Source organism: Aulonocara stuartgranti (genome assembly GCF_965226115.1).
Source record: "Aulonocara stuartgranti genome assembly, chromosome: 3".
NCBI lineage: Eukaryota > Metazoa > Chordata > Actinopteri > Cichliformes > Cichlidae > Aulonocara > Aulonocara stuartgranti.
Genome location: NC_138941.1, coordinates 43651910 through 43673691, shown reverse-complemented (window position 1 = coordinate 43673691; position 21782 = coordinate 43651910). Strand labels below are relative to the sequence as shown.

Genomic DNA, 21782 nt, shown 5'->3' with positions numbered 1-21782 from the left:
GACCCATGTGCCTGTTCATCTTAGCCGATATGATGCCTGACAGGAGCTTCCATGTAGTACTGAGGCAGGTTATTGGTCGGTAGTTGGAGGGGACCGGTCCCTTCTTGGGGTCCTTGGGGATCAGGACCGTCCGACCTTCGGTTAGCCATTCCGGGTGTCTCTCGTTAACTAGCAGCTGGTTCATTTGTGCTGCCAGACGCTCGTGGAGTGCAGTCAGCTTCTTTAGCCAGTAGGCGTGAACCATGTCGGGCCCTGGTGCTGTCCAACTCTTCATACTGGAGACCCTTTCTTGGATATCTGCCACTGTGATGGTTACTGGACCCTGTTCAGGGAGGTCGCTGTGGTCTGCCCTCAGATCCACTAGCCACTGAGCATTGCCGTTATGGGTTGCATCCTTCTCCCATATGCTCTTCCAGTATTGCTCCGTCTCCAGCCTTGGTGGTGCTGTTCTCTTATTGTTCCCTTGCCACTGAGAGTACACCTTTGCTGGTTCTGTGGAGAACAGCTGGTTTATTCTCCTGCCTTCTATCTCTCTGGTGTACCTCCTCAAGCGGCTGGCCAAGGCTGTGAGTCTTTGCTTGGCAGTTTCCAAGGCCTCAGGTATGGACAGCTTGCTGTATTTCTTATGCACCTTCTTTGTCGCACCTTTCTGCAACTCCGTTAGTTGGCTAACCTCCCTCCGTGCTACTTTGATCTTGCCCTCTAGCCTCCTTCTCCATGGAGGGTACTGCCCCTTGTGGCTGTTCAACTTGTAGCCAAGCGTCTCACTGATCACTGCTGCCGTATTGTAGATCAGCTTGTTAGTGTCGGTAATCGTGGTTGTAGGTATTGTCCGTAGTGCTGCATTAACATCATCTAGCAGACCTTCTGAGGGTACTTCACGTAATCTTGGACAGTATCTTATATATATACATATATATATATATATATACATATATATATATACATATATATATATATACCAAGGGCTCAGAGAAGAGCTCGAGAGGATGTGGAGGGTGAAGGTAACGGTGGTCCCCGTGGTAATCGGAGCACTAGGTGCGGTGACTCCCAAGATAGGCGAGTGGCTCCAGCAGATCCCGGGAACAACATCGGAGATCTCTGTCCAGAAGAGCGCAGTCCTGGGAACAGCTAAGATACTGCGCAGGACCCTCAAGCTCCCAGGCCTCTGGTAGAGGACCCGAGCTTGAAGGATAAACCGCCCGCAGGGGCGTGCTGGGTGTTATATATATATATATATATACTCAACAAAAATATAAACGCAACACCTTTGTTACTGCTCCCATTCCCCATGGGATGGACGTAGAGACCTAAATTCATTCCAGATACACAATATAACCATCCCTCCCAAACAGTGGTCACAAATCAGTCCAAATGTGTGGTAGTGGGCACATCTGCCATATTGAGATAATCCATCCCACCTCACAGGTGTGCCACATCAGGATGCTGATCTGACATCATGAGTAGTGCACAGGTGTACCTCAGACTGCCCACAACAAAAGGCCACCCTGGAATGTGCAGTTTTTTGCGCTATTGGGGGTCTGGGGACCCAGAACCGGTCAGTATCTGGTGTGACCACCATTTGCCTCATGCAGTGCAACACATCGTCGCATGGAGTCTATCAGATTGTCAATTGTGGCCTGTGGAATGTTGGTCCACTCCACTTCAATGGCTGTGCGAGGTTGTTGGATATTCATGGGAACTGGTACACGCTGTCGTATACGCCGGTCAAGCACATCCCGAACATGCTCAATGGGTGACATGTCCGGTGAGTATGCTGGCCATGCAAGAACTGGGACATTCTCATCTGCCATCTGCCCTGAACAATGTGAACCCTGATTCATCCGTGAAGCGCACACCTCTCCAACGTGCCAGACGCCATCGAATGTGAGCATTTGCCCACACAAGTCTGTTACGGCGACGAGCTGGAGTCAGGTCAAGACCCGATGAGGACGACGGGCATGCAGTTGAGCGTCCCTGAGACGGTTTCTGACAGTTTTTGCAGAAATTGTTTGGTTGTGCAAACCAATTGTTCCAGCAGCTGTCTGGGTGGCTGGTCTCAGACGATCTTGGAGGTGAACCTGCTGGATGTGGAGGTCCTGGGCTGGTGTGGTTACACGAGGTCTGCGGTTGTGAGGCCGGTTGGATGTGCTGCCATATTCTCTGAAACGCCTGTGGAGACGGCTTATGGTTGAGAAATGAACATTCAATGCACGGGCGACAGATCTGGTTGACATTCCTGCTGTCAGCATGCCAGTTGCACGCTCCCTCATTGCTTGTGGCATCTGTGGCATTTTGCTGTGAGACAAAACTGCACATTCCAGGGTGGCCTTTTGTTGTGGGCAGTCTGAGGTACACCTGTGCACTACTCATGATGTCAGATCAGCATCCTGATGTGGCACACCTGTGAGGTGGGATGGATTATCTCAATATGGCAGATGTGCCCACTACCACACATTTGGACTGATTTGTGACCACTGTTTGGGAGGGATGGTTATATTGTGTATCTGGAATGAATTTTAGGTCTCTACGTCCATCCCATGGGGAATGGGAGCGGTAACAAAGGTGTTGCGTTTATATTTTTGTTGAGTGTATATACACACATATATATATACACACACAGGGTGGGCCATTTATATGGATACACTGTAATAAAACGGGAATGGTTGGTGATATTAAAGTCCTGTTTGTGGCACATTATTATATGTGAGGGGGCAAGATGGGTGGTGACCATGGTGGCCATTTAGAAGTCGGCCATCTTGGATGCAACTTTTGTTTTTTCAATAGGAAGAGGGCCATGTGACACATCAAACTTATTGGTAATGTAACAAGAAAAACAATGGTGTGCGTGGTTTCAACGTAACTTTATTCTTTCATGAGTTATTTACAAGTTTCTCTTTGTTCACAGCCATTGACATGTCGAGGAGGTTAACACGTGAGGAGCGGATCGAAATTGTGTTGATATCTGGTGAACGCAGTAACCGGGTCATTGCAGCAGATTTCAATGCGACACCCTACGAGACCACCCATCTCCCATGCTACAGTTAGCAAACTGCTTGCTCAGTTTTGTGAAACTGGTTCAGTTTTGGATTTGCCAAAATGTGGACGCAAGAAAACTGTCACTAATGAAGGAACATCAGTGGCTGTCCTAGCTTCATTCAGCAAGAGCCCACAGCGTAGCACTCGCCGCATGTCACTGGAGAGTGGCATTAGTCGAACATCCCTTCGGCGGATATTAGCTACTCACAAATGCCACCCTTACAAACTCCAGCTAACCTCAGTTCACGCAGAAGATTTTGTTCAGTGATGAGGCAAACTTTTATGTGAATGGTGAAGTTAACAAACAAAACAACCGCTATTGGTCTGACACTAACCCACATTGGATGGATCCCTCCAAGACTGTTGGAACAACAAAAGTGATGGTTTGGTGTGGTATATGGGGTACAACGATAGTGGGTCCATTCTTCATCAGTGGAAACCTCAAGGCCACTGGATATTTGAAATTGCTACATGATGATGTGTGTCCCTCTTTATGCACTGAAGCTGGCACGTTCCCTGAGTTTCTCCAGCAAGATCGTGCACCACCAAATTATGGGTGCCAGGTCCGAGCATTCCTAGATTAACAGTTTCCTGGAAAGTGGATTGGTCGTCGTGGGCCAGTTGAATGGCCCCCAAGGTCTCCCGATCTGACCCCCTTAGACTTTTATCTTTGGGGTCATCTGAAGGCAATTGACTATGGTGTGAAGATATAAGATGTGCAGCACCTGAAACTACAGATACTGGGCATTTCTCCTGCGGTGTTGCTATTAGTGTGTGAAGAGTGGGAGAAGAGGGTTGCATTGACAATCCAACACAATGGGCAGCACATTGAACACATTTTAAAAGTGGTCAGAAACTTGTAAATAACTCATGACAGAATAAAGTTACGTTGAAACCAAGCACACCATTGTTTTTCTTGTGACATTACCAATAAGTCTGATGTGTCACATGGCCCTCTTCCTATTGAAAAAACAAAAGTTGTATCCAAGATGGCCGACTTCTAAATGGCCACCATGGTCACCACCCATCTTGAGGAGTTTGCCCCCTCACATATACTAATGTGCCACAAACAGGACTTTAATATCACCAACCATTCCCGTTTTATTACGGTGTATCCATATAAATGGCCCACCCTGTATATACACATTCAAGTACAAACACTGAATGAGACTGTTGTGACTGTACCTGCAGCTCCCGTCTTCACATTAGCATAAACAGCACTCTGCTCTGGTTTATGATGCTTCCCTATTAAGATGATCGAATCCACAAAAGAAAAATAATTAATACGTTTTTAAACATTTCAAAAACATTTTTTCTACATTCTATATGTTTTGTGTACTCACACTTATTTCCAAAGTTTTCCAGTTCAATATTAGAGTAAATGACATCTCGGGGTTTATCTGCACCTAAAATGTCATATTTTTGTTACACAATTGTAAACCAATGACAACGTACCAGTTACCTTAAATTCTTTTGTGCATGTAGTCAGTTGGTTATTTAGATGTTTGTCCAACTGAATTTTGATAAATGTTCTTCAAAAAACTGCTGAGGACAAACTGAACCTACGTCATGTAAAGGTTAATGGAGATCGGGAAAGACCAGATGTGGGGAAGACAAGTGTCCTAGGGTCAGCTGTGGGGACAGTAGGGAGACCTCCACCCGTTGCTCCACCACCACAAGATGTTCCATGATTAATGGAGCAAAACATCAATGAAGGGTGGCTCCCAGCTGATGACCCTTCAGCTACCATGATGTAACCGTTGGAGGTGCAACAGGTAACAATGTGTAGCAGGTAACTTCCTGCCCGTGCTTCCTTCAAGGTCCCTGAATGGTTGACCCGGGTTTTGATGTTTTGGTTTCTCTGGTTGACCCGGGTTTTGATGTTTTGGTTTCTCTGGTTGACCCGGGTTTTGATGTTTTGGTTTCTCTGGTTTTCTAGTTTTTGATCATTCTTAGTTTCATAGTTCTGTATTTTGTATTGTTGACATTCTCGTTTTCTCGTATGATGTTATGTTTACATTATAGTTATGTCTATTTGGTTAATGAGAGGTTGTTTATCCCCTTGTGTTCTCACTCTATTCTTTCTCTTTGGTTTTCATGTTTTGTCTACTGTCTGCGTCAAGCTCGTGTGTCTTACTCCAGGTCTCAGTGTCAGTCATTTCCTGTTTTATTTTGGTCTCTGTTCTCGTCTGTATCGTGTGTCTAGTTTTACACCCCCCATAGTCATTCTGTTAACCTCTTTTCCATTAGTAACTACTCAGGTCAGGTCACCATGGTTTTCAGGGTTTTCCATCAGGTCATAGTTCCTGTTACCAGATACTTTTTCAGTATTTACTCAGCCGGAGTTCCAAGCAATCCGAGGCGATCCCAAAATATGACGTCATCAGCCTGCATCCCACTGATTGGCTGGTCAGTGGCATCACTTGATGACTTATGAGAGTATTATGTTGATGAAAATAAAAAGAGCCATTTTTGAAACCCAACAATGAGGAAAACAGCTGCAAAAGCAACATCATGGTCCCAGAGTCTGATGAAAATTCGCAGACTGAGCAGCAGGTTTATCATCGCCTCAACGTCCACCTTCATTGTAGTGTGTGTGACGCATACTAATTACGTCATAGGATGCTCAGCCACGTTGCTATTAGGACGACCACACACATTAGGTGGTACTTGATTAGGGATGGGTACCGGTGTCCGGTGCCATGATGGCACCGGTTCTGACATAAACGGTAGTAACCAGACCGAAAAGCAGCTCACATTTCGGTGCTTTATTTCGGTGCTTTTTTTTTCCTGAGCTGTGATACACTTCTAGCCAATCATTTTACCTTTCCGAGGATAGTAGGCGGGCCCAGGTACGTACGTTCTTTTAGAGCAGAGCTACAGATTAAAAATGTCCAAGGCGAAGCGGTCAAAAGTCTGGCTGTACTTCACAGCAAAATATGCAAACTCAGCAGCCTGCAACAAGTGCTTTAAGGTGATACTGTCAAAGGAGGTAACACCTCAAATCCGATGAAACACCTGGCGACGCATAGCGTTTTTTTTAAAAGCCTAGAAATGCGCCGTATTTGATAGCTTGCTGCGAGACCTCACACCGGGCACACCTACTGGGGGTGGGTTGCCTGTTATGCAACATCCCCCAAAAACACGAAGAGGAGAGTCCTGGCCCCTAGCCCTGCCAGTGTAGCAGAAATGATGAGGATGATGATGCAGCAGCAGCCGTTCTTCTCTGCGTGAGTAGCTTAATGTTGTTCGTGTGTAATTTACGTTGAGTAGGCTAACCACGTTATTACATTAATGCATGTAAGGTGAACTAGCAAACATCATCATAGCTACATGCGGCTGTCTTCTTGTTTGATGGCAGATACTCCCTTCACCCTGGCCAAAAAGGCTAAAATGACCAAAGAAAAAGTGGAAAACAGTTAAACACGCGAGGTTTAGGACAAAGTTTGTGTTTTTTCCATCGTTTAAGCACTGCTTCCAGCCAAGAGTGATACCATATATGCCCCATAGCTGCAGAAAAGGCTAACATTGTTATCTTTTTACAAAAAAACAGCTGAACATGAGAGGTTTTTGGACCAATTTTGTGTTCTCCATTCTTTAAGCACCGGTTTGAGCACCGTTTGAGCACCGGCACCGTTTCAAAAGTACCGGTTTGGCACCGGTATCGGATAAAACCTAAACGATACCCATCCCTATACTTGATTGTAATAGAAAACCAATCAATACGATTTGAATAGTTGTGAGTTGATCCGAGTAGGTACTAATGGAAAAGGGGCATTAGTTATCACTGTGTTCCCACCTGTTTCCCATCATCTCATTATCCTGTGTTTTATAGACTGCCTCAATCTTCCTTTACTGTCACATCCTTCATCATAGTTTGTTTTAATAAGATTTGTAGAAATTTGGTTTCTTAGTTTTTGTTTTTGTTTTATTTGGATAACTATCTAAGTTCTGTGATAAAGTTGTGTTTTAGTTTAGTAACTGTGACAAATACTCAATGAAATGTCAATATCAATACTACTACTACTAATACTATGACTACTACTACTAATAATAATAATAATTATAATAATAAAAACAGAAAAGAGGCTCTTACACTTGGACTGCCTGCAGCGATACAACAAGAGCAGGAGAATAATAATGAGAGAGACTCCACAAACCAGTCCAACCATCAACCACACAGGAGATGAAGAGCTGTCAGCTCCTGACATAGTCACGTAACAAAAAACAGAAATTAATTAATAAATTATAATCTTATGAATAAATACATTTATAAAATAGAGCCAAGTGACTTTAAGAATTAAATCAGACAATCTAATGTTCCTTCTCAGTCATTGGTTTATAAAACTCAATCAAATGTTTTGATCCTGCTCACCTTTAACTGACATCCAGCTCTGTGCTGACTCTCTTCCTGAGTACTGACACTTGTAGAAACCTTCATCAGACTTTGACACTGCAGAGATCTTCAGCTCCCCTCGGGGATCATTTTGAATACGTTTGTCATTGTGATAGAAAAACACATTGGAAAGTATTTTTTGTGTTCTCAAACTGCAGCTCAGACTAACTGAAGCTCCCTCAGTCACAGGATGAACAGGACTCACCAGGATAGGACCATTACCATCATCTGTGACACAATCACACACAATTGTTTCAGTCACATCAGCTGCTGCACACTTTTAGAAAAAAGCTGACAAACAATAATAAGAACAGATTGTACAGATGTTTTTCATCATAAAGATCTGATCTTGTGTATTTAAAAACTGCTGTATGTGTTTTATTTTTCCCACATGAAATGACTTCACATACAGCAAAGGTGGGACAAAAGTTCATGTGACGTCTAAATCATTAACAACCAAGAAGTAAATGTATAATAACATACTCTGTACAGTGATGTTGACTGCACTGCTGAACTCTCCTGATCCAGACTCACACCAGTACACTGCAGTATCTGACTTTGATGTGTGGATGTTACATGTGGATCCAGTCATTCTCCTACAGTCAGAGAGTCGGCCGTCCTCAGAGAACTTCCTCACTCTCCACTCAGTGAAGTTTCCCTCACAGGTCAGTGAGACAGAGTCAGAGGTAAAGTGTTGCACTCTGTCAGGACTCACTGTGAGAGACGCTGCTGAATGAACATCTGGAAACAACATGCAGTGAAGACACAAAGCTCACAGATGTTAGGATTTTTTTTTTTTTTTTTTAATGGCAACGATTACCTATCTCCTTATCTGTCAGGGTTTTCCTCATCTTTGTCAGAGCCGTTAACTAGTTAGCATTCTCTCTTGATCTTTTCTTTTTAAAATTTTGTATTTTTGGCTGTTTTATCTGTACATGCACTTTTATCTAAGTGAAAATAATTTCAATTAATAAACACAAAGCTTCTTACTTTTTTTTGATAGTGACAGTGTAGAGAGACAGGAAAGCAGGGAGAGTGAAGGGGGAAGACAAGCAGCAAAGGGACACAGGTCGGACTGCTGCCTAGCCATACGGCATATAGGGTCGCCTACTTATTTCACTGAGCTAAACATTAAACAAGTTTTAAATAAAGACTTTAATCACAATCAGAAATGAAAAGATTCAATTCTCCTTTGGAGGTAAACAACAGCTGCACTGGTTACAATAGAATCAAGCTGACCTGCAGACCAGACAAACTTTGGTCGACTGTGATCAGTGTGATACTCTGGGTCTCCTCTTCCAGCTCTGCACACATATCCTGCTGTATGTGTCTGTCCATGAATGATGTAGGAGTCCTGTGCAGTCCCACTGCCATCAGGTAGCAGCTCATAACTGGAGGATTTCTCTGATAGATTTCGAACAGCTTTATACCAGTAGAAGCTCCATCCTGCAGACGGATGTTTAACCTCACAGTTCAGAGTTACTGAGGCTCCAGGACTCAGCCATGATGGAGACACAGTGAGGACAGGACGGGGTTTATCTGTTCAACAAAGATTTTCTCTAAATGTTTCGTCTCTTAACTCTGAATTCAATGTCACTAAAATGTTGACTCACAAATATTTATGATGAACTTTAAGAGTGAGACTATCTAAACATGTCAAATATCTCAACATGTACTAATAAAAACACATTTTTACAAACCGTTTCTATTTCCAGGTTAAATGAACTATGACTCTACTTACTGTCAGAAACTGTCAGTGTGACTGAATCACTCCACTCTGTTGTTTTATGCTGTGAACTTTTCATTCTGCCCTTACAGCGATAGTTTCCACTGTTGGATGATGAAGCAGATCTAATCCTGTATTCATTTTGATTTGGAGCTTTTATCCTGCTGTTTGTTTCCCACTCATAATCCCACTCAGTGTCTCCTCCATGGATCTCACATCTGACAGTGATCGTCTCTCCTCTGTATATCTCAGACCAGTTTGGATACAGAGTCACAACAGGTCTGATTGGGACTGTATTCAGGAAATGAACAAGTGAATGAGAAAAAGGGTCAATTTCCATCAGATACTTTTCATCAGGTAGTGATTTGGGGTTCATTAACTTTGAACTCACCAGTTTTCCCAATCCTGACTGACTGGCTGTCCTTTGTGTAGTAAACTGGGTTTCCTCTTCCTCCTCTGCACCTGTAGAGTCCTTCCTGCGAGACACTGATTTGTCCATTTGAGTGGAAAACTGCATCTTGTGTGGTCAGGGCTTCAGAGGATTTCTCATCTCTGTACCAGTAGTATTTCCATCCAGATGATGATGATGATGGGTTCACAGAGCAGGTCAGGGTCACACTGCCCCCTACTGGAACAGCTGTGTTATCAGCTCTCAGTTTGGCCTTTGGTTTATCTGCAGTTCAGTTTAGAAAAAGAACAAAAGTCAATGACTGAATCAAACCAGTTGAAATAACTTGGTGGAAATATGTAAATAATAAATATCACATAACTTTAATGGTGAAGCTGCAACAAACTGTACAACTATCACACAAACACAACACTAATCTTTCATATTTAATTTGCTGCATTTCTAAGTTAAAAACACACATGAGGAACAATCAGTGGATTTAATGTTTCTTAGTGGATGTGGTGGAGCAGCTGAGACAGATTCAGCATTTGTTCTGCATTTCATCTTTCATGTATTAGAGCTGCACAGCAGAGAAGTTACTCTCATATGTTTTGTTCTCTTCACTGTGAATAAAAAGCTGCTGTTCAGGTTTTTGTTGTTGGAATAAAAACTAAACATTTTACTGACCAACATGAAAGACAGTTATAAAGCTGTAAGAAAGAAGAAGTGCTTTTTCCTTATTTAGATACTCTGGATGAAAGATCTTACATGACACAGTCAGTGTGATGATATCACTCCACTCTGAGAAGAAATAGTCCCTTCTGCCCCGGCAGCTGTATCTTCCACTGTCAGACTCAGTAGCTCTGATGATTCTGTATTCATTGGATGTTGGAGGTGTGTTTAACTTGGCTGCTCTCCATTCATACGTCCACTGAGCTCCTTCACCTCCCTGAATCTCACATCTGACAGTGACTGTCTCACCGCTGTATATCTGAGTCCAGGATGGATGCAGGGTCACAGTGGGCTTACTGGGAACTGTTCACAGAAAAATATCCAGTTAGAGACAAATAGAAACATAAAGATAAAAAAATAAGACGGAATAAATTCTTCTATTTGTCAGGAGTTGTCTCTCATGTCAGGGTTAATAAACTCACAGTTGTTGAATGAAATTGTTAGCACAGAACACAACATAACATCTCTCAGTTTGGCAGCAATAAAATTATTAATCTCACGAGTTTCTGTAACTGTGACGTCACTGCTGTCCTCTGTGTAGTAAACTGGATCTCCTCTCCCTCCTCTGCAGTGGTACAGACCTCCTTGTGAGACACTAATAACTCTGTTTGCTTCATTTCCTCTCATGAGCTGAGCTTTAGAAGAGACTGAATCACGTCTGAACCAGTCAAACTTCCAGCCAGCAGAGCCCTCCACAGAGCAGCTCAGTGTCACACTGCCCCCTGCTGGTATGACTGAACTTTGTGCTGTCAGTGTGGCTCTGGGTTTACTTGCTGTTGAAGTTACAGGAAAACATACATCATGTTATCATTTACTTCGGGGAAAATAACAATAACAAAATGAATTAATTAACAACAGAATAAATATTCAAACTTCAAATACCAGTTCAGTTTTGAATGAACACCAAAGAGTAGTAGACAGATGTAAACATGAAATGTCAGCATGAATCATGGTCCAACTCACATGAAACTGTCAGTCTGAAGGCATCACTCCATCCTGTTAAGAGATAGTCACTGCTACCCCGACATCTGTAGTCTCCACTGTGGGACACTGAAACTCTGCTGATCCTGTATTCACTGGATGTTGGAGGGCTGTTTGTGTTGGGTGCTGTCCATTCATATTTCCACACCTTTCCTTCACCTCCCTGAATCTCACATCTGAGAGTGATTGTCTCACCAGTGAATATCTGAGACCAGCTGTGCTGCAGCTTCACAGCAGCCAAAACTGTTCAACAAACAAATATTGTTAAAAAAAAGAAACAACAACAACAAAACAGGGAACAAAAAAAAGATAATACAAAAAGTTGTTTCCAGCAGCAGGTTTTATCATAATTATGTGAATAAATGCTGATTTGTCTTTAAAAATACCTCAAATACAACAAAAACAATAATAATAATAATAATAACAGAATTTTTTTTTTTTAGTTCAAGTGAAATGTTCAAACTCACCAGTTTTCTGAACTGTGACTGAGTCACTTTCTGTAATGATGATAATTTTCCCTTCAGCCCTGCAGGTGTACGTGCCTCCTTCAGACACAGAGATCGTTCTGCCTGATTCATCAGTTATTATGGACTTTACTTCAGATGACGTTTGTCTGAACCACTCATATTTTAAGTCAGCAGATTCCTTCACATCACAGGTCAGTGTCACACTGCCCCCTGCTGGTATAGTTGTACTGTCTGCTGTTAGTACGGGCTTGTCATGTACTGCAAGTCGGACATACGACAAACCAAGAAAATTAATGTCAATGCATGTTTGAGGAGAATGACGGGAAAAAAAAAAAAAAAAAGGGGAAATTTATTTAATGGCTTTTTCGGCCATATATTTTTTCAACCAACATTCATCAGTCCAGTAAGTAACAATAGGCGATAAATACACACAGGTGACTTTTTGATGGGCTGAGCAATTAATCATGCACGGACTGATTTGTGCATTTAGAACACAGAAGAAGTCTAAACATGGAGGAACTAGTTGGCAAAAAAATACAAAGTGGCTGCTGCATTTGGGCACTCTGACGAGAGTGCATTTGCTTGCAGCTGGAAGAAGATGCTGTTAAAACAGCCCTGTTAGTTTTTTCTCCTGTTGACTGCTTCTCTTAGCTTTAACCAACATTATTAGCAAACTTACTCATGGGCAGATAAATAAATCGCTCTTGTAAAAACGACCAGTGTCAGCCTCAGCCTGTCGTCGATGGTCGATAAATACTCGCCCAATCTTAGTGTCAGGGTTCTGTGTGCGCGCAGGCGGAGAGGAGGATCCAAACGCAGAACTCAGACACTAACGTGAAACCCAAAAACCTCAGCTTTATTGCTGGTACGAAAACAAAACATGAAGTGACCACTGAAACCGGAGAACAGGAACACACAGGCATAATCTGAGGGTACGACGCAACACCGAGCAAGGGAAAACACAGGGCTTAAATACACAGGGTATGAGGGAATGGGCCACAGAAGGGAGACACAGCTGGGGGAGATCAGGGCTAACAAGACGGGGGAGCTAAGCTGCACACACTAACATAAGACAAAGACTTTCACAATAAGACAGGAAACAAGAAGTACTAAACCAGATGCAGACATGACACTGAGAGACAGACTAGACACTGAACAGAAACTGCAATACACATGAGAACCCAAAACCTAAGAACTGATCCCTCACCAAGAATAACAGAAACAGATCCATAATGATAATAATAAACAAAGCACCAGAACATCAGAAAACAATCCATAATGCAAAAATAAACCAAGCATGATAAACTCAAAATACTGGGTCCAACGGACCCAGAACCGTAAGGTAAGGTAACTTTATTTATACCCAAAGGCAAGGTAAATTTGCTTTACAGAAAAATGACAGCATTTGACATCCCTTTAAAAACACACATACCTAGTAAATATATAAAACTCACTGTGACACATACTTTAATATTTCGAATCAAAAACAGTTCTTATTTAATTCAGTGACAGCAACGGGGACAAAGCTATTTTTATAATGCTTTGTCCTGCATCTCGGAAATAGAAACCTCCGTCCTGAGGGAGGAAGCTGAAATTCACCCCTTAGAGGATGGGAACCATTTTTAAGGATTGATAAAGCCATCCTCTGTACCTGCTTATGTCACACAGTGGAAATTTGTGTTTTTATGTTTTATCAATCTGTGTATTGGTACATAGTGTTGATTTTATTTGCATGATTTTATTGTGATATTTATATTGCATGTTTGTTTATTTATATTTATACGGCATGGTTTTATCCTCATATTTATATTATGTGTGTTAATGTTGTACCATGTTCCTTTAATCCACTGTGGACTAAACAGACAATTGTAGGCACCTGTGAGGTGGAGGCGTTCCCCAAGGTGGCCTATCAGCCACCAGGTTGACCTGTTAAAGGGGATAGCGAGCGCAGAGACAAAAAGAGGAGTGACGCACGAAAGGTGAGCAGGAGAAAAAGGAACGCGTGCAAGCCAGAGGCGGAGCCAGACATTTAAAACACCCGGGGCTTAGCCCTAAAGGGTAGTATGCATGTGGGATTTTTTATTTTATTTTTTATTTTTTGGGGGGGTGTTTAGAAATGACTGAAAAATTAATTGGCTCTGTTTTGAGTTAGGGAAAAATAAATATCACATGTGCAGGACACCTTAAACTAGTTTTTTAATTAAGCAGCGAGGCAGAACACAGTCAGGGCTGTATCAAGACACAGGGACTGAACCCCAATTCAACCAGACCCAGAACTGATCCAGAATTAAAACAGGACTACAACAGTTCAAAATCAGGACTACTGAGGACTTAACCAAGACAGAACCAGAATCAGAACTAGATGATAGCAGCACTAAAAATCATCATAGACCTGCACTACACTTATTTTTTAATTCTACCAAAGTCCAATATTTAGATTGAGAAAAGTTTATATAATTATTCAGCCTTGTTGTGCAAACAAGCTGCATAACTTAATAAATGTAGAATTTGAAAAGTAACAAACCTAAAAAGAAACACGAGATACATGACGACCTGTGATACGGTGATACTTTTGGTAAACAACCATTTGACTAACATATGAGTCTCACCTGCTCTTGTTCATCTGTTCTGTCCTCATTCTCCATCTCCCTCTCTGTTCCTCTCTCTCTCTCTTTGTGCTGACAATCATCAAATATACAGTTGAAACCACATATTTACTCTTCAGATAAAAACACAAACACTTATTTAAGGTAAAACCTCAAATTAGACTAAATGTTTAATTTATATTTGTTAACTTTAAGAGTAAAGAGAGAAACTGTCTGTGTTTCTTAATTGCAAATGGCACCAAATTGTATTCAAACTGAGCCACACTTATGGAGCTCCACAGTTCTGTTCCTGGTGTTTTGGTTGACATCTCTTGATGTTCCCATGTCACAGAAACAGCCTCTGTGTTTTGCCTTATATGCATCCACACCTGTGCCACCAGTTTACTCACATGGACTCTACTAACCTATCAGAAGCTTCTTCAGCTCAGAATGGAATCGTCTGGAGTTTCTTATTAATTAACAATAAACTTAGTGTACATGTACTCCTACATTTGATCAAAGTGATGATAAATAGAAGCTCTGTCTCTCTTTATTCTGACATTTAACTAATTCAAAAGATATTTCAATATTTATCCAAAACAAAACAAGTTTACTCTAAATGACGTTGTACAGTAAAAAAATGTTCTTGTGTTTTCCATAAAGTGTAAATATCTGGTTTCAGCTGTGAATACACACATGTAAGCTGAGACTCTCCAAAGAAACAGCATTGCTGTTGTTCGGCTTTTCATTTCGCCATTTGTTGATTCACTCGAAGAGCAAGTAAGGTAATATTGGTCAAGTGATCAGTTTGATATCTTTCGTGATGCACCGTCATATTTACATTATTTGTACGGTATGAATGATTCGCTTTGGTACCTGGTCAAACTTAAGCTCTCCTTAGTATGGCTGGCTCCGTCTCTCCAACCTCCAACAGCGCACTCACAGGCAGCAGCTGCCCCGCCCCCTCGCTCAGTCGCTTAGTGCCTGAGCTCGGATCATACCAATATCAGGGGGGATTCACGCACAGTCGTAAATTCCCACAGTGTGCACTATGTGCTTCGACTATTGTGTGTACTTTTTGTTTTATACAGTTGTCAGCCAGACATCTAACTATGAAAAAATTACACCCCAAAATACCCCGGGCTTCTGACAAAACAACCCGGGCTTAAGCCCAGTAAGCCACCCCCACGCTCCGCCACTGGTGCAAGCCTGCACGTGTGTGGAAGGAACTGCTGCCTGACTGTGGGGTGCCGCGAGTCGTTCGGCGATCCAGTCCCAACGGCAGGAACAGCAAAAGTGGGTGGCGATGGCCGCAATTCACAACAGGGCAGGGATGCCCTTCTGCCTGCATCTGACGGTGAGACGAGGGATGCCGTGTTCAGGTGTGGAGTGGGGCGGGACTGTGCGGCGACGCGCTGTCAGGAGGAGACAGGTCTGTGATAGGAGCCTCCTCCCTGGTCTACTGCTGACGAGTTTTATCATACTGGAAGAGAAGTTCCTCTCCTGTCTCCTTTTATATAAGGACCACTCGCCCATGTGTGGCTGGACTGTGGAATTATGGGACTATGGGAGGGTAATTTTAGTATATTGAAAACATGTTTTAGCCTTGTTTTAATAGTGTATAGTTATTTCTGCCGGCAGGGTTTTTAGCAGGTTGCAACACTATTTTTATTGTATACGGGGAATTTTATCTTGTATTTGTGACTCTGGCTTTTTTTTTTTTTTTTTTTTTTTTATGGAAATAAATGGTGTTTGAAGCCAGCTTAGTTTCTGAGCGCTGACCCGCTCACTCCCCTTTCTGCTTGTACATACAGACGTGGTGGTGAAGATGTAGGTCCACCAGTCATAGCGGCTACACTTAGAGTACAGGGAGGCTAAACAAGACTGTGGCTCACCTATCAGACGACTGGACCATCTCACTATCTGATTTAGAGTTTTTCTCTGTGACAGAGGTCTGACCAAACCATGCCACCAAACAAAAGGATAAAACTGACTCAATAAAAGAACGATAAAACAAAGTTAAAATTTTTTGGTCAATGTGGAAATGAACAAGTTTCCTAAGGCAATAAAGGTGCTGGTGACCCTTTTTACAAACTGATTTGCAATTTTGATCAAAGTTCAGTTTTTCATTTATTATGGTCCCAAGATATTTATATGATTGTACTTGCTCTATTTTCTGACCTTTAATTAAAGTGACTCCGTGCCCATTTTGTTGTTTCCTAAAATCAATCACCATATCTTTTGTTTTAGATATGTTCAGCTGGAGATAAGACTCCTCACACACTGAACAAAGTCATCAATGACTGGACCGTGGTTAATTTCACCCTCTTTCAGTAAGCTGACAATAACAGAGTCATCTGCATATTTAATAATGACCCTGTTTTCATGTCTTCCCTGACACATATTTGTATAGAGAGTGAATAATAAGGGCGATAGAACGCACCCTTGAGGAGAACACTGGGTCAGACAGAACCCCATTTATTCTCACTCTTTGTGACCTGTCAGTTAGAAAATCTAAAATCCAGCCCACCAGGTTTTTCCTGATTTCAAACTGTTCTAAAAGTCTTTTAATTAAAATATGGGGCTGTATTGTATTAAAAGCCGAAGAAAAATCAATGAAAAGAAGTCTTGCAAAAGTCCCTTTACTCTCTACATGTTTAAGAATTAGATTTAGTAAAGTCAAAAGTGCGTCCTCCACTCCTCTGTTGGGCCTATATGCAAACTGCATTGGATCCAGCTGACCTTCAGTCTCTTTCATAATCACATTTCTGATGATTTTTTCAAAGACTTTCATTACAACTGAAGTGAGGGCAACAGGCCTGAAGTCGTTTAGAATTTTTGGACGACTAGATTTAGGGACAGGAACCACGACTGCTTCTTTCCAAAGAGAGGGCACATGTTGTGTTTGCAAGGATTTGTTAAAAATAACCTGAAATATAGGACTGAGTTCATCAGCACAAGATTTAATTAGGCGGCCACTAATATTATCAGGACCCTGGCTCTTGTTCACATTGACTGTATGAAAGGCCTTTTTAACATCGCTGAGTTCAATAATAAAGTGCTGAGTATCTCTCAGTTTCCGTTTCAGTTCCAAAATATCCTCGCTAAAATCAGAAGAACTAAAACGAGCATAAAACATATTTAAAGCATTTGTTGACACTTAGTTTACATGAATGATCTTTTTTCTTTGCTCCACCTGCTCACTGTGAAATGTGGTTTGATAGCTTTAATAAAACAAAGGGTAAAGGGTCTTGCAACTTTCAGGTTACTGATTTTACAAAAATTTTAATAAACAACAACAACAAACAATTGGCCAAAAACACCAAATATAAAATAGTAAGCTGCCTGGAAACAGCTGGATCATTGTTAGAGGTTTTAGAGGGTCTTAATTGAAATTAATTAAGATAATTGTTTCCTGATGTTCTGTTTAAACAGACGTATAAATGAAAACAGGAAACTTCAGTTTGAATTGTAGATAAACTCACATGGGCTGCAGTTTCACAGCAGCTAAGACTGTTCAACAAATATTGTTAAAAAAAGAAACAACAAAAACAAAACAGGGAACAAAAAAAAGATAATACAAAAAGTTGTTTCCAGCAGCAGGTTTTATCATAATTATGTGAATAAATGCTGATTTGTCTTTAAAAATACCTCAAATACAACAAAAACAATAATAATAATAACAGAATTTTTTTTTAGTTCAAGTGAAATGTTTAAACTCACCAGTTTTCTGAACTGTGACTGAGTCACTTTCTGTAATGATGATAATTTTCCCTTCAGCCCTGCAGGTGTACGTGCCTCCTTCAGACACAGAGATCGTTCTGCCTGATTCATCAGTTATTATGGACTTTTCTTCAGATGACGTTTGTCTGAACCACTCATATTTTAAGTCAGCAGATTCCTTCACATCACAGGTCAGTGTCACACTGCCCCCTGCTGGTATAGTTGTACTGTCTGCTGTTAGTACGGGCTTGTCATGTACTGTAAGTCGGACATACGACAAACCAATAAAATTAATGTCAATGCATGTTTGATGAGAATGAAGAAAAAAAGGGGAAATTTATTTAACTGCTTTTTCAGCCATATATTTTTTCAACCAACATTCATCAGTCCAGTAAGTAACAATAAACGATAAATACACACAGGTGACTTTTTGATGGGCTGAGCAATTAATCATGCACGGACTGATTTGTGCATTTAGAACACAGAAGAAATCTAAACATGGAGGAACTAGTTGCCAAAAAAATACAAAGTGGCTGCTGCATTTGGGCACACTGACGAGAGTGCATTTGCTTGCAGCTGGAAGAAGATGCTGTTAAAACAGCCCTGTTAGTTTTTTTTCTCCTGTTGACTGCTTCTCTTAGCTTTAACCAACATTATTAGCAAACTTACTCATGGGCAGATAAATAAATCGCTCTTGTAAAAACGACCAGTGTCAGCCTCAGCCTGTCGTCGATGGTCGATAAATACTCGCCCAACCTTAGTTTACATGAATGATCTTTTTTATTGCGTGCTCATTTATCTGTCGTTTCATAACAACTCTGTTAAACTCTCAAAATACAAAGTCTCAGTGTTGTAAAAGATGTCAACAAATGTATTTTCCAACAGTCAAAACCAAACTGAAAAACAAAACAATTTCTTTCATAAAAATATGAACCTGAATGATCTTTTTTCTTTGCTCCACCTGCTCACTGTGAAATGTGGTTTGATAGCTTTAATAAAACAAAGGGTAAAGGGTCTTGCAACTTTCAGGTTACTGATTTTACAAAAATTTTAATAAACAACAACAAACAATTGGCCAAAAACACCAAATATAAAATAGTAAGCTGCCTGGAAACAGCTGGATCATTGTTAGAGGTTTTAGAGGGTTTTAACTGTTGGTGGGAAGATAATTGTTTCTTGATGTCCTGTTTAAACAGACGTATAAATGAAAACAGGAAACTTCAGTTTGAATTGTAGATAAACTCACATGGGCTGCAGTTTCACAGCAGCCAAGACTGTTCAACAAATATTGTTAAAAAAAGAAACAACAACAACAAAACAGGGAACAAAAAAAAGATAATGCAAAAAGTTGTTTCCAGCAGCAGGTTTTATCATAATTATGTGAATAAATGCTGATTTGTCTTTAAAAATACCTCAAATACAACAACAAAAACAATAATAATAATAACAGAAAAAATGTTTTAGTTCAAGTGAAATGTTTAAACTCACCAGTTTTCTGAATTGTGACTGAGTCACTTTCTGTAATGATGATATTTTTCCCTTCAGCCCTGCAGGTGTACGTGCCTCCTTCAGACACAGAGATCGTTCTGCCCGATTCACCAGTTATTATGGACTTTTCTTCAGATGACGTTTGTCTGAACCACTCATATTTTAAGTCAGCAGAGTCCTTCACATCACAGGTCAGTGTCACACTGTCCCCTGCTGGTACGGTTGTACTGTCTTCTGTTAGTACGGGCTTGTCCTGTACTGTAAGTTAGAAATACAAAAAAAAAATAAAAATCCCCCCAAAACAAGAGAACTATTGTCACTGCAGGTTTAGTGAGAATTTTAAAAAGGCCATTATGTTTTACTAGATTTGTAGTTCTGCATCTGTTCACCACCACAGTAAATCAAATAATTAATGTGACTGAAGTGCAGACTTTAAGCTTTTACTCAATGAGTTTTACCAAAAAAAAAATAAATAAATCATGAATTGTTTTAGAATAACAGCCATTTCTAACCACAGTTAGTTCAGTGGAAGCAGAACTAAACTCAAAACAGCTTTACTGATGAAACTTCACATGAAAACCGAAAACCCAGAGAGGGCTGAGTGCAAAAAACTCGGATACTAACCAAGAAATACAGAACAAACAGGGAAAATACCTATGAGACAAATCACGACAAAGGCTGAAGTACACACATGTAGTGTAGTGGCGAATTTCTCTCCCAAGCTTTGAAAACATAATTTTTCCACTTCTTAATGTGAGATGTCCAGATTTATTTCTGACTCGTACATACAAACAAACGATGTCACGGTCAAAAAACGATTTGCTGCTTCAGTCCACATTTCCATTGCCGTCCTGGCTCATTCTAACCTGCTACCACACATGTGATCTAATGTTTTCTTACCCATCACATTAAACTAAACTAAACTAATATTTCTCTACAGATTGGCTCTAACATGTAGTAATCAGGGAACTAAATCAGGGAGACAAGACAAAGTGAAGAAACACCTGAAAACAAGACATGGGACAAGGGACTGTCAAAATAAAACAGGAAGCATAAACACTGAAGCAGAGACTAAGACACAAACTTGACCCAGACAAAGAGTAAACAAACATGAAGACAAGTCTGACTAAGCACAGGAGATCTAAGAGAAACACAGACTAGACTCAGGGAACACAGCAGGATGGGAAACAAGCTTGAAGAATAACTGAAAAGATAACTATACACACAGAATATGAATGAAAACATAAACTAAGAAAAATTTTAATATTAGAACAACTAAAAACTGAAAAACTACAACAAACCAAGTGAAACAGAGAACATCAAACAATCGCTGAGAGTCCAAAACTGAAATGCTTGGTCCAAAATCCAGGATCATGACAGATACAGATCGATACTGTTCAGATTTTATAAACAGGAAGAAAAGAAAAAAGAGCAAAATCTTACCTTCAGCATTTCCATAGAAGAGTGTGCTGAGCCCTGAAATCAAGATTGAAACATCATCCAACTCTTTGAAAAATGTGCATTTTCAGTTGATGTTCATCCTCAAATCAGTTTCTGAGCTCATAAAGTATAGACTTTAAATGTAAAACAGCAGTGTATCCCACACAGTGTTAAAACAAGCCAAGTCAGCACCAATCACATTCTTAGACAAACTGTTTCACCTCCTCATGATATTTAAATAGTTTCTTTAATCAGTAACATGCAAACAGAGAAAGTCAGTGATGTACTTACAGAATAACTCCAGCACGCAGAGCAAAGAGCGCCTCATCCTCACATCCAGCTCTGCTGCTTTAACTGTTTTACTTTGTACTAAAAATTAAGCAGAAGAAAGAGATGTTGTTATTTATATAGATACGAGTGTAACTTCTTCTTCTGACTCTTTCTGCTTCCTTCCTTTTCACACTGAGCTCAAACAGCAGTTGTAGCTTCGACTGCAGCAGTTCCTGTATATTCAGAACAGATCAGCTTGCTTCTTGTGTGGTTCCATTTTTGTTTTCTATTCAAACCTGTTCTGTTACTAAACTCAAAGTTGTTCTGACTTGAAGGAAGTGAACCTCAACCCTTCTGATTATTAGAAGATTCTAGCTGCTCTGCCTCCTCAGCTACAGCCATCCTAATGGCTCCAGCACTGTTACATTAATTAAAGTTTATTTATTTTTAAAGTTGATGTTTAACTTTGGTTTTAAGTCCTGTAGCAGCAGTAACTTGAGTGAATGATGCATACTGAGCAATTATACAAAGCACAGCAACAAGCATG

The 21782-nt window shown here is 40.8% G+C and overlaps 1 protein-coding gene across 1 annotated transcript in view; it reads right to left on the bottom strand.

The window, feature by feature from the left end:
• The window catches only part of LOC309702779 (Fc receptor-like protein 5), a 56720-nt gene that overhangs the window by 13453 nt on the left and 21485 nt on the right, over positions 1 to 21782 (bottom strand). Inside the window, exons 6-14 of the mRNA XM_082527404.1 lie at positions 18038 to 18295; positions 11730 to 11987; positions 11245 to 11505; positions 10782 to 11054; positions 10318 to 10584; positions 9553 to 9834; positions 7136 to 7255; positions 4383 to 4445; positions 4225 to 4284 (exon numbers count right to left, since the gene is read on the bottom strand). Of these exons, the coding sequence (XP_082383530.1) occupies positions 4225 to 4284; positions 4383 to 4445; positions 7136 to 7255; positions 9553 to 9834; positions 10318 to 10584; positions 10782 to 11054; positions 11245 to 11505; positions 11730 to 11987; positions 18038 to 18295 (1842 nt within the window). The remainder of the gene's footprint in view (positions 1 to 4224; positions 4285 to 4382; positions 4446 to 7135; positions 7256 to 9552; positions 9835 to 10317; positions 10585 to 10781; positions 11055 to 11244; positions 11506 to 11729; positions 11988 to 18037; positions 18296 to 21782) is intronic.